The sequence below is a fragment of the Desmodus rotundus genome, chromosome 4, assembly GCF_022682495.2.
Source record: "Desmodus rotundus isolate HL8 chromosome 4, HLdesRot8A.1, whole genome shotgun sequence".
Classification (NCBI taxonomy): domain Eukaryota; kingdom Metazoa; phylum Chordata; class Mammalia; order Chiroptera; family Phyllostomidae; genus Desmodus; species Desmodus rotundus.
In genome coordinates, this window is record NC_071390.1 from 76,691,873 (window position 1) to 76,711,333 (window position 19,461).

The 19,461-nt window shown below is 37.4% G+C and overlaps 1 protein-coding gene across 17 annotated transcripts in view; it reads right to left on the minus strand.

Moving 5' to 3' along the window:
* PARD3 (par-3 family cell polarity regulator) overlaps window positions 1–19,461 on the minus strand; it is a 715,988-nt gene that overhangs the window by 248,495 nt on the left and 448,032 nt on the right. For 8 of the 17 annotated variants that reach the window (XM_053922259.2, XM_053922258.2, XM_053922265.2 and 5 more), the window contains exons 17-19: window positions 19,171–19,322; window positions 18,083–18,127; window positions 12,750–12,977 (exon numbers count right to left, since the gene is read on the minus strand). In XM_053922259.2, coding sequence (XP_053778234.1) covers window positions 12,750–12,977; window positions 18,083–18,127; window positions 19,171–19,322 — 425 coding nt within the window. The remainder of the gene's footprint in view (window positions 1–12,749; window positions 12,978–18,082; window positions 18,128–19,170; window positions 19,323–19,461) is intronic. The other 9 variants (XM_053922267.2, XM_053922263.2, XM_053922261.2 and 6 more) reach the window with 3 other exon arrangements.

The following is a 19,461-nucleotide window of genomic DNA, read 5'->3' on the forward strand; positions in this document are numbered from 1 at the left end:
ACAGATCTGATTGAGCTTGGTCAAAAAATGAAAAAAACAAAATGCACGATACCCAAAATGAAATAAAGCAAAATATTCAGGGAACCAGCAGTGACAGGAAGGAAACCAGGACTCAAAGCAACGATTTGGAACAAAAGGGAAAAATAAACATTCAACCAGAACAGAACGAAGAAACAAGAATTCAAAACAGCAGAGTCTTACAAACTTTTGGGACAACCTGAAACATTCCAATATCCGAATTATAGGTGTTTCAGAAGAACGACAGCAAGAAACTGAAAACTTATTTGAACAAATAATGAAGGAAAATTCCCCCAGTCGGGCGAAGGAAATAGACTTCCAGGAAATCCAGGAAGCCCAGAATCCCAAAGAAATTGGACCCAAGGAGGGACACACCAAGGCACATCATCATTAAGCTACCCAAGATTAAAGATAAAGAGAGAATCCTAAAAGAAGCAAAAGGAAAGGAGACAGTTACCTACAAAGGAGTTCCCATAAGACTCAGCTGATTTCTCAAAAGAAACCTTGCAGGCAAGAAGGGGCTGGAAAGAAGTATTTGAAGTCATGAAAGGCAAGGACCTACATCCAAGGTGACTCTATCCAGCAATGCTAACATTTAGAATGGAAGGGCAGATAAAGTGCTTCCCAGATAAGGTCAAGTTAAAAGAGTTCATCATCACCAAGCCATTATTACATGAAATGATAAAGGGACTTATCTAAGAAAAAGAAGGTCAAAAATATGAATAGTAAAATGACAACAAACTCACAACTATCAACAAATGAACCTAAACAAACGAAAAGAAAAACAATGAAAACAAAAATTAAGCAAACAACTAAAACAGGAACTGAATCAGAGAAATGGACATCACCCAGAGGGAGTACAGTGGGGAGGGCGAAGGGAGGGATAGGGGGTAAAGATACAGGGAAGAAGAAGCATAATTGGTAGGCATAAAATAGATGGGGAGGGATAAAAATGGTATAGGAAACAGAGAACTCAAAGAACTTACATGTATAACCCATGGATATGAACTAAGCGGGGGGAATGCTGGAGGGTTGGGGATAAAGGGGGAAAAATTGGGAAAACTGTAACAGCATCATCAATAAAAAATACTTAAAAAAAAGAGAAGCTAGGCCAAACGTGCCGTGGCTCTAGGACAGGCGAGCACAGATGATTTCAGAAATGTCGACCTCCCTCTATACCAAGTTATCTAACTGTGGGCCACTCTCCTCTTCCACAAATAAATAGGAATTGTGCAGGTTTGTTAGAGGAAGCCAGTTACAAGTTTTGGATTGCCTTTGCTGGTGAAAATCCAAAGCCTTGCAAATAAATGCTGAGTTAAGGCTGTGACTTTCTGTGGCCTACCTAAATCAGGGAAAGGATATCCTAGCACAGTGTCCCCAAGGCTTGCTAATTATGTGAATGAAGCCTTTTCAAATGACAGCCCTCCCCCTCCAAGAGAATGTAAATACAGCTTTGGTGGGGCTGTAGCACAGTGTAGCAACACCCTTCACACACTGTGCCCTGATTGTCAAGCACTGCCTCAACCCTTTGGGAAACAAGTGTGGCCTCAACTTTGAGATAATTGACCAAATCACTACAAAACAATTCTCAAAAGTTCTCAGGAGCTACAAAGCTAGGTCTATTGGCATACTCAAATTAAATAGATGGATGCTGGTGGATTTTCTAAAATTTCCAAAATGCAAAACTTCCATAACTCTTCCTACAAAGTTTTATTATTGCCCTTCTGACATAACTATCTCCCACTCTCTAAGCTGCTGAAACAAGAAATGCCGGTCAAACCTCAGCTGCTCATAAATGGCTGTTTAAATGAAAGATGACTAGTAAACCTGGCTCATGGCTTCATCCCATCACACAAGCATTTATCCAGCCCTGGGTACCACTGTTCCTCTGGCTTCAGAACAATGCCTATTCTCCTCTAACCAAGCCTGAAACAACCAGCCAGACCCCAACTGCAGCAGCACCAGGAAGGCCCATTATACAGCTGGCCCCTGAACAATGCAGGGTTGAGTGGCGCCACTTCCATTCAGTCAAAAATCCACATGTAACTTCTAACCCCCCAAAAACTTAAGGACCAAGAGCTTGCTGTTGACTGAGCCTTACTGATAACATAAGCAGCCAATTAACAGATATTTTGCATGTTATATGTACTATATACTGTGGTCTTACAATAAAGTAAGCTAGAGGAAAGGAAATGTCATCAAGAAAATCATAAGAGACAATACACTTACAGTACTGCACTCACTCACTGCGAAGTGTCTGTGTAAGTGGACTGTGCAGTTGACACCAGTGTTGTTCAGGGTCCACCATACTTGGTTTGGCTCTCATCAGTTTCTGGTGTATTTTGATGCTTTTAATGTTCGTGCTGTATGTGTTGTCTAATGGACTGCACACCCCCTTGAAATGTCTGAAACTATAAAGGAAAAAACAAGCCCCGTACATGTAAATGACTTTGTCATCCACAGCAGCCGTCACCATAACTCATGAATGGCAGTGTCGGCAACTCTGCGAGTCCTCTGCCTGATAGTTGGCAGAAGTACAAGGGGCATATGTCTGCTCTTGGCTCGGTAACAGAATAAAGGCAAAGCCTTCACAACTAACTATACACTGAAGCATATTTGTTGCCAATCTTTTCATATTCACAATAATGTTCTGGCGTATATAATACCACTTATTTTCTAAATTGGGTGAGACAGAGAAAATTAGTATTAAATCATTTATTCACTTTGGGTTTTGTAAACTCATTTTGTAAAATAAAAATTCCTAGCTCAGATTCCTGCCCCAAGCAAGTGGACTATTTAAGATGATACCTACACACTTGAGGGTTCTTTACGCTTATTTTGAACATTCTAATTTAGATAATACGTTATTGAAGAAATTCTTCTGGGGTGTACTGATTTCTCTAATCTCTTTGATGCCAACTAATTAAAACTATTTAGCAGTATGTAGCTCCATATGTACAAACATAAGATGTTCTTTTAAAGTATTACATTATACATGTTTCAAACTCTAAAATTATTTGATAGGGGAAAATAAGAGTATCTTACTTTACCCCATCCCTATGCAAGAATACTGTGGTTTAAAAAACTTAAATAAATTGATTACACAAGCTTAATTTTAACATACATAATATACTCCACGTCACTGATATACTAGTCAGGTTATTTTTAAAGTTTTAAAACCAATCTTTGTACATTTAATACTAGCTTTATAATAAGGTACAACTCAAAACTAATAAACTAATAAAATAAAAGACCATATATATTAATTTTTCCAGGTAAGAAAAGTACTGGAAATATATTAGCAGCAAATGGCTTAATCTGTTGTGTTCATACAGTGAATTACCATGCAAGAACTAATTGTAAACCTACATTTAGACAATTTACTATTTTAAATGATATATAAATTTTACTTTCTTTCTCTTTAATTTTGCTCATCTTTACAAATTATTCACTTTCCTTTTGCAGACAGCCTATACAAAGAAAGATGATTGTCTCCTTCCAAAAAGAAATTTCTATTTTTGCCAAACATTTGCACCTATTTCCACCAACTATGCACTGAACTATCAGTTATTCCCCGGCGACTGCATATGCAGACAGAGACGCTCAAGTTTCTCTTTTTAAAGAAGGTATAATTGAAGCTGCTTATTTCTCTTTAATTTGGCACAGTCATTCTACAATTAAGACATACCTAATTACCATGTTTTCAACAAATGCAAATAAAGCTCAATTAAAATTCTAGTCCAAGTTACAAATTACACTACTCAATTCTGCAAGGTACCTTGTTAGGACTGAGACACCAATAAGTTTGGAAAATACTGGGCACTTGTATATTAATGAGTATGGGGAAAATGACTTTAGATTTCAATTGAAACTCCAAGGTCTGTACCTTGTGCCATAAATAAATATTTCTATCTAATCACCACAAACATTTTATTTTCAAAAGTTGACTGTAAGCCACATGTTCATTGGTCTTTTTTGCCCCATTGAGAAGCAATGCTACTGTTGATCTCTTCTGGGTGCTTATCCAAAACCCATTTCTCCCTTCCTCCTTCCCAATGAAACGCTGACTGTGTTCAGAATGCATCTAGCTCCAAGGGGCAAATCTATTATTAAATTTACACAAACCTACGGGTGTCTGTTGATTTATTAGTCCAATGTTATTAGTCCCAGAATGCCCCCATTAACCTGAATGGATATATTCCATGCCTAGGAAAATGGCTCACATCCCTCTGTTGGTTATGAACAAGAAAGTACGGTAAAACACTTGGAGCCCTGCCATCACCTCTGGACTGAGGACAGTGCAGGCAAAGGGGCAGAAAAACGCTGGGTCTTCGATAACAACACGAAGGAATCAGCAATGCCTGAAACTGCCAGCTCACTCTAGAACTCAATTATACAAGACTCCTTCTTAATGGTTTGAGGGGGTCGGAGCTGAATTTTCTATTAACTACAGCTAAAAGTAGCCTAGCGAATGCATTGCATAAATCAAACTTGAGAGCAACTGTGAAATATCTAAACTTCTATTTACCGGAAGTGTAAGATTTAACAGTGATGGTCATGCTAGACAGCTCTGACAACCTTATTATAATTAAAGGATTTGCTCAGAGTTGTTACTAAGAGTTAAATGAATTGTTAAACGGGTATAAACAGAGCAATACAAAAGAAAAACGATATTACTGGTACTTCCTCTTCAGCAGTAAACAAAGATTCGCCTCTCTGGGCACAGCCCAAAGAAGCATTGTTAAATAGTTGTTGAGTGAATAACAGAGTGATTGAACAAAGAGCTAACCATGTGAAAAACTGTCCTTTACTGCTTCCTATTTAGATAGAATTACCCCTGGTATTAGAAATACCTAATGATAGAAACAAATATTCTTCAGTAATTTATAATTTACTTTGGAAGACAAAGAATTAAACATGGTAACTGCACACAGGATGACTCAGTCTTCAGAATCCATCTCTATAAAACAGAACGTGAAATAAGTAAGTTAAGACATTAGCAAGGGAGGACTTCAGAAGCCTCAGCGCACACACTGACATCAGCCAATGTCCGCTGATGAATGTTAAGTAAAAGACAATGTAATAAAAACAAGTGTGGACTGGACTTCCAGGCAATGCAAAGTCCTGTGTACATTTTGAGAACTGTGGGGACATAAATATTATTTTTGTTTCTTATTTTAGTTAAGTATTTGACTTTGGAAAAGGAAGAAAGATGTAGGAAATGAACAGCTAGAGATACAGATGGTGTCGAATAACAGGATCTGCTTTCCTGGACTCTGGCTTTTAACATTAGAGTGATAAGCTCTTGGCAATGGAAAAACTTAGCTTTTTTAGGACACTTTAAAAAAAGAACTCACACATACAAAGCAGGCACGAAAATATGAAGAATCAAGAAGCTCTCATATTAAAATGTGCAGTGGGATTAATAACTTAAGAACCAAGAGTATGAACACGAAAGGACAAAAAGATGTGAAAATCAGGTAACATGTATCAGTGGCATTATAGAAGAGGTTTCAGCAGTTGGAGAAAGTTCAGAAAGATGATTCCTAAGACAGTCTATTCTAAAAGCATGCTTATTTCATTAAAAAAAAGTAAAACCTGTCAGTTTATGTTGGGGTGGGAGTGTGTGGGAAGACAAAAACAGTAAGATCACTCTCCCAAATAATGTCACACTGATTACCAAAAACCACTCTTCACTGCTACTGTACATTTGAACCTTCTCTATAATGCTCCCTCCAAATGAAGCAGATACAATGCTTACGAAGAGATTGGTAGACTGTCATCTCCATTACTCCACCTTTCCCAAGAGTGCTGCAGCCGACATGCAATGAGAGTCACAGCCTCAATTTTCCGAACCCTTGCACATTTGTTTTCAGCATACATCCAACTGATTTTTATATTCAGTGATGGTCCACACTAGACACTGTTTCCAGTTCATGGGGTCAACGTACATTGAACCTGAGGCTTTCCGTTTAACAAATAGAATGGACTGGTTACATAAAATGGTAGCATTCATAATAACCCTGCTGTTGAAACTGCCACTAAAATTTTATTTTAATCAAGGAGTGAGCTTGGTGTCGAGTGTATATTTTAACAATATACAAAACAACAGGCCAGTGGTATGACTTTTTAAGTGTAAAACAAACAAAAATAACAACAAAAACTTGCAAAAGCAACTGAAAGAAAAAGTGAGTGGTTAGCAATACCCTAGTTTGATCGTTTACTGAAAACTGAAAATGCCTACTTCCCCAGGCCGGTGCTCTTCAGCCCCATACCACACCACCCATACTGGGGCACACACAAAACTTTCTTGATGTTGAAAAAATACTTTATACTAGTAAGTCTCAGAAACATTCTATATAATCCATTAGGGCTTTAGAAAGTCAAGGGAAAACCAGGTTGTTCAGAAAAGAAGTTTCTTGAAGAAGGAAGACCGTGTAATGTACACCAGACCCAGCAGTAAGGAGACACCCCTCACCGCGCTGCACAAGTAAGCACGGGAGATAGGGGACTGTGAGCCTGGACAGGTGATTATGGAGCTTCCTCAGCAAGTCTACAGGCAGTACAGCCAGTCAGCAGATCCTAGCAATAGCCTCAGATATTAAATAATGAGAACTTGGGCTAGACTGGACAGAAGGAGTGAAACTAGGAGATTTCCTGAGGAAAAATTAAGAAAGTTTGGTAATGGAGTGATTACACAGTGAGATGAAGGTTCCCGAGCCTGGAAATGCTAATGAGAAAAGTCACAACGTCATCATCCACCTTTGAGTTGCTAAGTGTGTAAACGCAGCTCCTTCCTTTCCTCTGGCAAGGCCAAGCATCATCACTCACCTGGATCACTGCACTACTATCACATAACTGATCAAGCCACCGCCCATCCCTGATAACCTGTCCTCAATCTCATGGCCCCAACAGTCATGTTCTCTTACATTCAGCCTCTGGAATGAAGTGGAGAGGCAAGTAAGGGGGGAAGGCTTCCAGGAGAGTGGTATTGGCTGAGATGAGTGATCTTCAGTGGGGTGCAGGGGGAGCATGGGGAGCACAGGGGACGTCTGAAATTCTTCAAATGCCCTTTAAGGTCCTTAGTGTAAAATACAAATAATTTAAACTACTACGGTCAGTGATCTGTTCTCTCCTGACATCAGGGGTTCAAACTCATTTTCACTGGGGGCCACATCAGCCTCACAGTTGCCTTCAAAGGGCCGAATGTAATTTTAGGACTGTATAAATGTAACTACTCCTTAACTGTTAAGCGAGAGCTCAGCAATGTCGCTGGGTAGAAACAAGGTGCTGGACCGGATTAAACAAAGTGAAGGGCTGGATTCGGCCCACGGGCCTTGTGTTTGCCACCTGTGGCTTATACTTTAAATCCCATTCCTCACTATGCTTTCACCTGTTCTATATACATCAACCAAAAAGAACTACAGCAGTCCAGAGATGATCCCACTCCCTATGTCCCCTGTGCTCCCCATGCTCCCCATGCTCCCCCTGCACCCCACTTAAGATCACTCATCTCAGCCAATACCACTCTCCTGGAAGCCTTCCCCCCTTACCTGCCTCTCCACTTCATTCCAGAGGCTGAGTAGGTACAGAGCCCTTTGGTGCCATGGTAACCTGTGCACTACAATGGCCCTTAACTACACTGCTTCTCAGTGTCCCTTTACCCACTGGGTTGAACCACCCCAGCCTACATATCAGACTGTAGGTGCCACACTCATTTAAACATTCTTAAATAGTTTAAAGTGGTTTTAATGTAATGGGTTTTCCCATTTGGAAGTGTAATATTCTAGAAAAATCACAGGACTGACAATCAGAAGGTATGCATTCTGTACTTCCGTTCCTAAGTAAGACCTTGGTCAACTTTTAAATACTTTTTTTCTTATCAAGAAAATGGTTAAAATGAGAAGTCTTTAATTCAAACACTTTACATGTGACTTTTCTTTGTCCTTTTTGGCTTCAGCAAAAAGAATGTAATCTACATACTGCATTCAGAAACTTCCTAAAATTAATCAAAGCTCCTTTTCTTAAATTGCAGGTGATATTGAGGTATACAAATTGGCATAAAAAGATAAAATAGGTTACTCTTATTTCTAGCATTTCAGAAAAAAATGTTTTTATAGATTAATATCCAATTATCCATTAGAAGAGCAACCAAATAGAAAATCTTTCACAAAGTTCTTTGACTTTAATTCCCATGTCCTGAGTTCTTTCACGTATTTGCTGTAATCAAAGGGTTCTGCTTAAGATAAAATCAGACTTAACTTGCATTATTTTTGCTCAAAATGTAGTGATGAAAGGCGGCTACAAGTGTGGAGAATGCCAAGTAGAAAATCTGAAATAAAAATGCAATAGGTATTTTGTAGCTAATAAAAAAAACAATAATTCCCCTGGAATAAATTTATGTTAGTAAATCAGTTCTCAAATTAGCTGATATACTAACATAAATTTAGTTTCTTGAAATCTCATACTGCTAACCTAAGTTATGTATATTGTAGAGAGTGCTTTTTATTTAAGACCCATAAAGCACCATAACAAAGTAGGTAGGTTACTCAAAAGCATTTTGTCTTTATGTTTTCAAGTCCTACAGGTTTTTACATTTAAAATTCTAAACTACATATATCTTAAAATTAATAGCTACAATTAAAAGGATAGCATTTGGTTTTGCTGTTTCTCCTCCCTGACCCCCCAAAACACTGTTACTAAATTGGTAGTAAGGCTTACAATTTAACAACTTTTAATTTAGGAAAAAATGGAACTATATATTTTTCAAAAAGAAAACAAAGAAATGTTACTGTATGCATTCTCAGTAGCAACAGAAACTGATTGATTACAGGGAGGGGGGAAGAGGGGATAGAAGCCACTTGCTGAGAGCCAGGCAGGGCATGTAATTTGCATATAAGAGGGAGCAGATTGTAGATGCCCTGACCTGTCAAACACAGGTAGGACCTCAGAGATAATGGGTCCCAGAGTACAGAGCTCCATCTTGATCCAGACAGACACACAACATGGAGAGGCCAGATGGATTAAATGAGAGACAAAAACGCTGGCTTCTGCTGTCTCCACGGGAAGAACATAAGTGTTACCAAAGATGACAGCCATCAGATACCACATGCGCCCGGCCCAGTCTCTGGCCCCCAGTGTGTGCCAGTGTCAGGATTTCAACACCGATGAGAAGAGGCAAGCCCGCTTACAGCCAGGAAATGGAGCCACTGGGGAGGGGCTCAACACCAAGTGACAAGAGCGATCAAGGTGCTGGTGCCAAAGATGAAGCGGGCTCAGGGAGGGGAGAAAACAGCCAAGTCTGTCCTCACCCCCAGCCTGGGCTCGAACAACCTCCGCTCTCCATCCCAGCGTTTTTAAGGAGCACTAACTGCATCCTTACAGAATGGCCTGGATGATGAAAAAAATGGTCAGCTAGACAGTTGGTCCCCTTTTCAAAGCCACATTCAGTAGCGACCCGGCATTTTCATCTCTGCAGACGGCGGCAGCTGAGGCAGACCACAGACAAGAAAGCCCCCTTCCCCAGGCCCAGGCGCACAGACAATGGCAGGACACCGGACACACAGGGAGGGCTGGTGCTGGAAGGCGAGGAGACAGAAGCATGACCAGCAATGAGAATGCAGACTCAGGGAAGGGGCAGTGACAGCACGTGTGCCCTGAGGACCCATGAGCCGGGCTCTGAAAAGGACAGTGTTGAGATAACTGAAGAAGAGCTGGCTGGGCAGACTGCTTTCTCATGACTGGAGCCAGAAAACACATTTTTGCTTCTAGTCATATGCAAAGGTGACATTCTAACGACCACCAGAAGTAACATAAGCCTGACAGATTATACAGATACATTTTACAGACAGTATATATGCAAAAGATAATATATATAATATATGTATACATTTCTTAGAAAAACAAAGAGTTTGCTGAGGGATTGAGGTCTAGGACACGTAGGTGCAGTGTGGAATACGAAAAGGACAGTGGGGTCACAGCTACCCCACTTACTGCAACTGTCTCTCCCTCGCTCTCAGGCACACAGGGGAGCTAGTTAGGGAGGAACTCACTCACTGATACAACACATAGTCACTGAATGCTATGATTCGCCAAGTCCTGTGCTCGTTCTGCAGGAGTGACGCAGACATGCTATGTTTTCCTCTGTGGACCTTACAGAGGTGAGAGAGGAAGCAGGCAGGACTTAGGGAGGTAACTGAACGGGTCACAGAGAATCATGGAATATGAAAACTAGAAGGGACCTTAGAAACCATCAAAACCAGAGCTTTTCAAACTTTTTATGAGCAATAGCAAACTACCTTTTATTAAAATTAAAATTTACAAAGAACCACAATGTATTTAAAGTGATTAAAACCCCCACAACTGCCAGGTGGCCCAGGCAGAGTCCCACCCACTCAGCCTCCCACTTGCTTCCGACTCCCTCAGCCACTGAGCACCCCTCCTGACCAGACATCACCATACACGATGTGAAAATCACTGAGCTAGTTGTCCAAATCTGTACTTTTACAAATGAGAAAATTAAAGCTCAAGGATTTTAAGTGGTTTGACCAAAATCCCAAACTAGTTAGAAAAATGTGGACTAGGATGTAAGTCATCTAAACTCCAGGTCAGTGTTTGCTGCACTCTATTAATTAAATTTCAACAATTCCAACTGCAAATATTTGAAATGTATGACAGTTGCCTTTCATTTGTCACCCAAAGTTCAGCAAACTGGTCTGAAAAATAAATAAAATCAGGACTTTGGAAAACACAGTACTTTGTACTTGTAAGCGCTCAGGTCACAAGGGCCACTGCCAGCTCCTGTCCAGAATTTTACTTACGGCTTACAAGCTGTGATGAGTCTACCTACTTGTTTGTTTGTTTTGTCTTTATGATAGTTGGATGAATAGGTTTTAATATAATATTCTTAAACCTGTTATTTCCAATTTAGAAAGGAAACTAAGCTCACCGAGGGACAAAATTAGATGTCCACATTGTGGGAAGTTCTGGAGGCTGTCCCTACAGAATTAAGAACATGCCCCATGTTGATAAGGATTCCATCCCGTTGCATTTGAAATGAGTAACATAATTGTGAAAAAACTGCATTTTATAAGGGAATTTAAATAACATTTTAATAAGAACAGGTTCAAAAGCAACATATGTTGCAGATGCTTAAAAAATAGTGAGGGGCCGAGTTCATCTCTTACTAAATATACACTCAGGACAGACCCAGGCAACATCCACAGGTAGCAGGGTTCCTCCCCAGAAGGGCTTCACAAGCCATATCTGCAAGGATGGCAAGGGACCCTGGGCACAGCAGGGGAACAATGCAAGAATGTTGAAGATATGACTCAGGATCTTGGAGACCGGGCTTGGCAGCAAAAGTGGGAAACATGTTCTGCATCTGGCGAGAATGGGCTGCGCATAATTGAAATCACTGGCTGGGTGCAGTGAAAAAACTGCCCAGGTTTAGACAGAGAACGGGGAGGGGGAGGGGCAGCAATCTTCCCTGAGCGCAGCGGGCCCGTTACACTATGACAGTGACATTTGTCTTCCCAGACACACGAGCAACGGCAAAATTACAGAATTTTGCTTAAAATCTCCTCAGAATGTGACTCTTATTTAAAACTCTTCTTCCTCACCACAATTCTCCTTATATGTGACAGAAACGGCCCACCCAAAAGTTACATTGAAGTAATTTACAATCCACTTCAACCGCCTCTGGTCTCTGCTTTAACTTCTAGCTGCTGTGTGTCTGACTTTTCTTACAATGGTTAGACAGAGTCACATTTGACATTAAAAAACTAAAATGTTAATTAGTACTTGTGAACAATTATCAGCTAATCAACAGTTTTTCAACCACTCCTAAGCCCTTTCTCTTCTAAGGAAATAGACTAGTAGAGTTTTTTTTCCTTATTTTTAAATTGAATGGCTATATTTATACTATAAATGTTTAATAGATAACTCCCTTAAGTATAAGTTTGTACATATTTATAACTGTTGATTTTTTTCTCAATATACTATGGAAAATGTATTGCCCATTCATACTAACCTTTGACTTTTAATTTTCTTAGCTTAATATATTTTGAAATTTGGGAATATATGCACACAAATGTATCTTGCTAGCTCAGTTCAAGGAAAGAAAGAATAATTTATAAAATCAAAACAAAAATATGTTTTCAAAATCACAGATCATTACATGTAGCCATGGGAGACATCACATTATGCATATACCATATAGTGGTGGTTTTCAAACATTTTGGTCTCAGAATACCTTTATGCTCCTAAAAATTATTAAGAACTCAAAAATATTATGTGGATTATATCTGTCAATATAATTAATTAAACTGAGTTAAAACTGATAAAGTTTAAAAACATTAATTACTTTATAAAAAATAAATTTCATGTTAACAGAAATTACATTTTGACAATAATAACTGTATTTTCCAAAAATAATTAGTGAAAACAATGGCACTGTTTTATATTTTAGCAAATCTCCTTAAAACTTGGCTAAAAAGATTCTCCTATCTGCTCTGCATTCAGTCTCTTGCAGTATCACATGACATGCTGCCTCTAGAAAACTCTAGTGTATATTTATGAGAGAATGAGAATCAAAAGGTAAATAATATACTATTATCATGAAAATAGTTTAAAGGATACTGGGAAGCCCCAGGGTTCCCTGAAGTACACTTTAAAACTGATGCTTTATACACCTGTTTTAACTGCTTTTCTTTCCAACATAATAAACGTACATGTCTCCATGCCTTCGTCGTCGTCATCTGCTGTCGGTTTATCGTAAGACTTGTCAATGGCAGCTCGGAAGCTCTCATTGCACCCTCTTCCTCTGATTATCCGTGGCCGTGGGCGATGGAAAGGAATATCTCCATTCAAAGTCACCTCAGCAACTGCTGTCTGCAGACTTTCTAAGGAGCTTGACTTCTTCAGACCCAGGGAAGGTCCCACATCTCTGCTGGGGGAACCTTGGAGGTTTATAAAAACAAAATATTTGTTAAAAATTAGTGGTGAAATTTATGTTATGGAACATTTAAAAATTATGGAAAAAATCTGGACCACAAATAGATGAAAAGGTATAAAATAAAGTAATAGTAACTAGTTTTTATTTTTTCCAAATACATTTAAATTTTGTCTATTTTCTTTATTTTCATGAGGAAAAACTTTAAGCTTTGAATTATGTTTCCATTTCTAGCCCAACAGACAAAGAGTCTGTCAAATCATTTGTTCCGAGTTATGTAAATAATCTAAAAGAAACAGAATAACATAGAAACTCACTTGCAGAGCAGAAATAGTAACAAGGGTAAAGTAAGCAATCAAGAGTAAGATTTTGACAGTTGAAAATTACTTTTAACAGAAGTTACACTTTCATATCCATAAGCATTACCGAGTCTCTTCCTCATTCTAGCGTGGGCCCACAAAGTAAAGAGAACACAGAGGACTGTGTGTCATGGGTACCATTAGGGCGCCCTGACACCACTCAGAACCCTAATTCTGGGCAATGTTAACATTGTGGAAAGAGCAATAGAAGATTTCAACAGAAACAAATTACTACATCAGGGCTCTCTAAAGAGACGTAAAGAAATAGAGACTAAAGAGCTGACTTAAACTTCCAGGCCTGGGAATAATATCTGCTTGAGAAACAAGTAATAAATAGAAGGAAGAAGACTTAATCATTACCAAAAAAATTTCAGTAAGATGGCAGGGAAGAACTCAGCGAATTAAAAATTTGACTCCATTTCTTGAGGATCTGGGGCAGAAAGGCCTGAGATAATACCAACAGCATACCAGGCTTTAGACGGCAATCAAAACAGATTTCTTTGCCTAGGTGAGACAGTGTCATCCATCACTGCCTGACCTGGGGCTCGAAACCAGACACCTTTAGCCTCTACTGCTCCCTGGGCAATCTAAGTTATAGAACTAGTTCTTCACGAATACTGTTAAAAAGACACGTGCAAAAAATGGCAGGGTAGGACAGACTAGACAATTTGTCTGTGCATGAGATCATCAGCCCATATGCTGGTCAATAATTATGGAGGGGCCTTGTGTGTTATTACCTAGAAATACAGGGTTATGGCACGGGCTTTCCACAGCTCAGAGTATGAACCAAAATAAAAATGAACTGAGGTAGTCAAAACAATTGCCTTTTAAGATTCATTTAGATTATATCTTTCACCTAATGTTTACAATGAGGTAGCAGCTTTAAGTTAGAAGGAATATGTTAAAAATGTAAAACAGGCAGAAAGACAGATGATTCCAATGCAGAAATAATATTCAGTCAGTTGCTGTGCATGGCAGAAAGAGATGACTCACTTAACTTTCTTTCTCAATGCAGGTTTGCATGTATACATAGATTACGTTATGGCAAAAAATGCATATAAACTATTTCTTTCCAGGATCAGTATTACTTTTTCTCTTGATAGCAATATTAACTTCTGAAAGTTCATGTTCTGAATACCCATAAAAGTCATGTCACAGGATGGAAAATAGATTTCGTTCCAAATAACTAAACAAAAAATAAGAAATCAAGAAACCAAATAGAGTGGGAAAAGATCGTTTCTGGGCTCGGACATCTACCTTTACAAGTCCTGGCATTCACGTTGGAAAGATCTCTTTCTCAATGAATCATACCTATCAATTTTGGTAAGTTACAAGCTGCATTTGGGTTCTTTCCCCATTTAACTTCTTGGATTCATAAAGGACATGAGCAGTCAGTATATGGGGGTGGGCCAGAGTAGTTTTACAGTTGTCATGCAGGTTATGATTATTACAATAGCTTGATTAACTCGACAAGAGTGAATTCTGTCTCATGTATTCACAACTGTAAACCTATTTTTGCTTACTGGATGTATATGTATATTTATTCTGGCTGTCTATTTATCTTATCTATCTGCAAGAAATATTTCATGCTTCTAATAAAGATTATCATAAAACATAAACTATGTATATTAAGCTTTTGTTTATGAAGTTAGCTGAATTTGACTTTATGTACTCAGAGCACTAAAAATTTTAGTAATGAATTCCAGAAATGGCATGTGTATTTGTTAAAATAAGTCTATACATATTTACACATATATAAGTATATATGTGCGTATAAATGCATGTATTTATTAAATACATAAAGGCAGGCAAATCTGGGAAGAAAAACAATGAAAGTATGATTCAACAAGCAATAGATATTTTATAAGAGTAATTCACTGTAGAATAACATTTTGGCAAAATGCTGATAGTTATGAATGGTGGGTACTAGGTATATGAGAGATCAATGAACTATTGTCTCTACATTTAAAGGTGGTTGAAAATTTTCATAATAAAATATTATTTTAAAAAGACAACATCAAAATGGAGACAATTGTACTTGAGCAGCAATAAAAAAAAGAGAAAGAAAAAAAAGACAGTATCTACAATTTGTGAATCTATAACAGAGATCAGCAAACCTTGGGCCAAATCGGGAACTTTTCAAACACAGCCATGCAGACTGTTTACACGTATTCCATGGCTGCTTTCCTGCCACATCAGGATTAAGTAATTGCGACAGAGACTGTCTAGTTTCCAAAGCCATGTCAACATTTGTCAAAGAAACTTGAACAAAGGTTTGTTAAGTAATAAGATTGCTGAATGAGGGCTACGGAGATCCCTAACAACAACAACTCAGCATTTACTGGTAAGAAAGACTGAAAATTTGTTTCTCTATAAAAGTATGCACAAAGAAATTAGGGGTACTTACACAGACACAAAAATCAGCATCTTTTAATTTTGAAGTTATATTTTAAAGGTCTTTATGTAAATCTTTTTAGGATATATATTTTTTTAATATTCAAGGATTAAACTGTTCAAAACCCAATTCTCTACTTATTCCTGTTCTTTTCTTTCAGAAAGTAAACTTACCCCCAAATATCACAAAAGAGCCCTATCCAGGAATTAAATGAAAACCATAATCATACTATTTTCCCTAGGTATAGTTTTCTATTCCTCCTCCTCTTGTCAGAAAAAAAGAAAAAAGAAAAGGAAGTAGAGGGTATGTCTTTTGCAAGGACAAAGGCAAATGGAATTCAATTTTCTTTTTGAAAGGCTTATGGCTAGACAGACAATCTATGCTAAAATGCCCTATGAATCTGCCAAAAACCATTGCATTGAAATGTTAAATCATGATAATCTTAATAATTCAAATGAAAATAACTGAAAATTTGGCAGCTATGGAGTAATTTTTTGCCCCAATTTTTCCAATGTAATTTGGTAGAATATATTGCACATAGTGCAAAAAAAATTGCTCTTTTATTTTGAGGACGTTAAAACACCATAAAGATATGATCCAATTAATGATAAAATCTAATGAACAAAATAAAGTGACAAATAAAACAGAAACAGAGGCATGGACACATGGAAGAGACTGACAGCTGTGAGAGGGAAGGGAGGAGGGAGAAACAGACAAAGGAAGGTGAAGGGTTTGCCCAAGAACACACACGCATGACCCACAGAACGGACAACAGCATGGTGACAGCCAGAGGAGGGGCGGGGGCTGTGGGAATGTGGGCGAAGCAGGAGGGAATGGGTGCACCTGTAATAATGTCAACAATAAACACAAAGTAAAAGCAAAAATTTCCCTTCTCACCATGAGTTTTTTGTTTTCAATTAACTCGATATCATTTTTTCAGATAAAAATGCTATCAGTTAAAATCTGGATAACATTTTTTTTTAATCACAATGAATTGTTTTCTTTCTAGCAGTAGTGACTTGGTTAAATTAAGTGTTTTCCTTATTTTACCTAATAGGCATAGTATATAAATTCATGTTCTTTAAACTCAGTTCAGTTTGGTTTTTATGAACATTAACTTGGAAAAAAGTTACTTTCTTAAAAAGAACTGAACACTAATAACTCCAAAAACTAGTAACTAATTAAAGAACAAAACTATCAAAAAATACTTTTCTTTAGCACTGTTTCAAAATTTCATTGAGTTTTATGTTTGATAAGAAAAATAACTATTGAGTAAGGGCTGAGACTACAGTTAATTGCCTTGCACTACCATTAATTCTATGATGTGCTGGACGTAATTTTTATGATCAATCTTTCACTCTGCAAAGTGTGAAACTCCAACCATGTTCACAATAATCTTTACACATGTGTGTGGGATGCACATTTTCCAAGCATGATGAAACCAATTACTACTATAGGTTAAGAAGGTGAATTGAAGCTAATTAGTGGTAAGTAGTATAACTACTACATCATACTGCATCTAGAATAATTAAAATGCTATTCCAAACTTAAAATAATAAATCATAAATGCTCAATTGTACAAAGCACATTACTTTAACTACACATAAAAACCCTCCTTTTTTGATTCTTTTCGTTAAATAAGAAGTAAAATATGCTATAAGGCAAAACCCAGTTCAATATGATCCATTGTTTCTGTGGAATCATTTAGGCAGCGTTTTAAAAGCCAGCCCTAAATAGTTAATGAAAGGAAACAAACAAACAAAAACAAAACCTTTTGAACAGGTTCACGAAGTTAAGATAAAGAGCCATCGGCATTATATACTCTGATTTCAATGTCAGGTAACTATGAACTAATTCTTGCATTAGAAAAAGAAATAGGTTTTCTGAGTGACTAATGATAGCAATTACTGGACATTGTCCTTTAGTGAAAAATATTGGCAACTGTGCTATTATTACCCTTCAAATCAAAGTCACCACTTTGAGAATCCGCTTTGGGTGTTAACCTAGGAATCAAAGAAATAATTTAAAACCAAGAGTCTACCCAAGAGATCATGTTTTCAGGGTTTTGATTTTTCTTAGATTGTGACAAAACATTCCTGCACAAATAAATTAAGAAAATCCAGGTTGTTTAAGCATTTTTGAATTGCTGAATTATATTTCCATTTAGATCTACTACACTGATAAATGTCTTCTAACAGAAAATTTTCTCGCCTTGTACAATTTGATTTCCTACAATAAAAACATCCATGCAAGACTAGAATATTTATGTGTACATGCTATATGATTGGCAGCTCTGTAATTATGATAAGCTCCTTGGACCACAGTTTCTATGGCAACAGTCTAACGGTCCATCCTTACCTGCTTTCTGGTCATCCACTGTATTGAGTTTAGTCTCGTCAGCTACTGTTGGAAGGTAAATGTATAGTGGTTAGCCCAGTTAGTCCCACAGCCCAACATGCTTCAACAATTCCCAGATCTTTTCAGTTATGTGATAATTCTCAGGTAACATTTCATGCAAATATTATGAAACCTCAAGCAAATATTTATAATCAAAAGGGGAGGGTAAGCAGTGTCTCCATGCAATATGCCAGTCGTTTCATTTCACAGACACGTATGTTATTTATATGTTAGCATATCATAATTAGCCAAGGTAATGCATCACCAAATTTTTCTTTTTTGCACACGTGATAAATTAATATTTTTAGTCTTGAAGTACAAACAGCCACCAGGGAACAGCATAAATAGGTTACAGTTGATTAAAAAAGGTTTTAAAAATCATTCAGTTGATAGATATGATTAATTATTTTACTTTTTTGGTTTGTTTGTTCTTTTGGTGGATTTGGATTCAAAAAGAGACACGACCTGATTGATGTTTGATTGAACAACTATGATTATTCTCCTGCTCTCATTTGCTTCAAATGCTTTCTACAATAAATATCATCTCAAATGATTACTTCAATTAAATGCCTTAATTATCAACACATAAGAGTTTCTATTAAATAAACCTTAAAGAATAGCAATAAAAGAAAAATATAAAGTAACGAAATTCTAGACATGGATTGAGATAATGATTTTTCTCCAAAACTGTTTCTTTTAGTTCAAAATGCCACAACCAAACAAATACTATATCAATGAAATTGGTTTTAAACATCCAGTGTTAAAAAATTTCATTGTTCAAATAAAGATGCACGAATATAACATGATATACATATTTTTGTTTCTTTTCTCATCAGAAAACATATATATTAACATATTGCACATTTATAAACATGCCGCTTATGAGAAATATGGTTATCTCAAACTCAGAGAAAAACAAATCTTTGCCAAATTACCACATTTCACATTTATTTTCTCTATTGCTCAAAGTAAAGAGACATGTGTTTGGGACCATCAATTTTAATCTGAAAGCATCTATTTAGATAAAGATTCATGGAGATTGTACTCACTACCTAAATCCATGCTTTTTGATTTTCGTGTTTTAACGAAATCCAATTGACTGGCATCTGAAAATTGCTTTGTGCGTTTTTCTGACATACTCTGGCGTCCAAATCCTTCTCGTTGAAAAGCAAGAACTGGATCAACATCTGGACTCAAAGAGCTGGTGCAGAAAAAAAAGATAAACATAAAAATAGTTACTAAAAATAGCAGACATCCAATTTAGGGGAGTTCATATAACTGTGTGTATGAATGTGTATAAATGTACATTCCTCAGAAATATTTAAACTAAATAACAGACA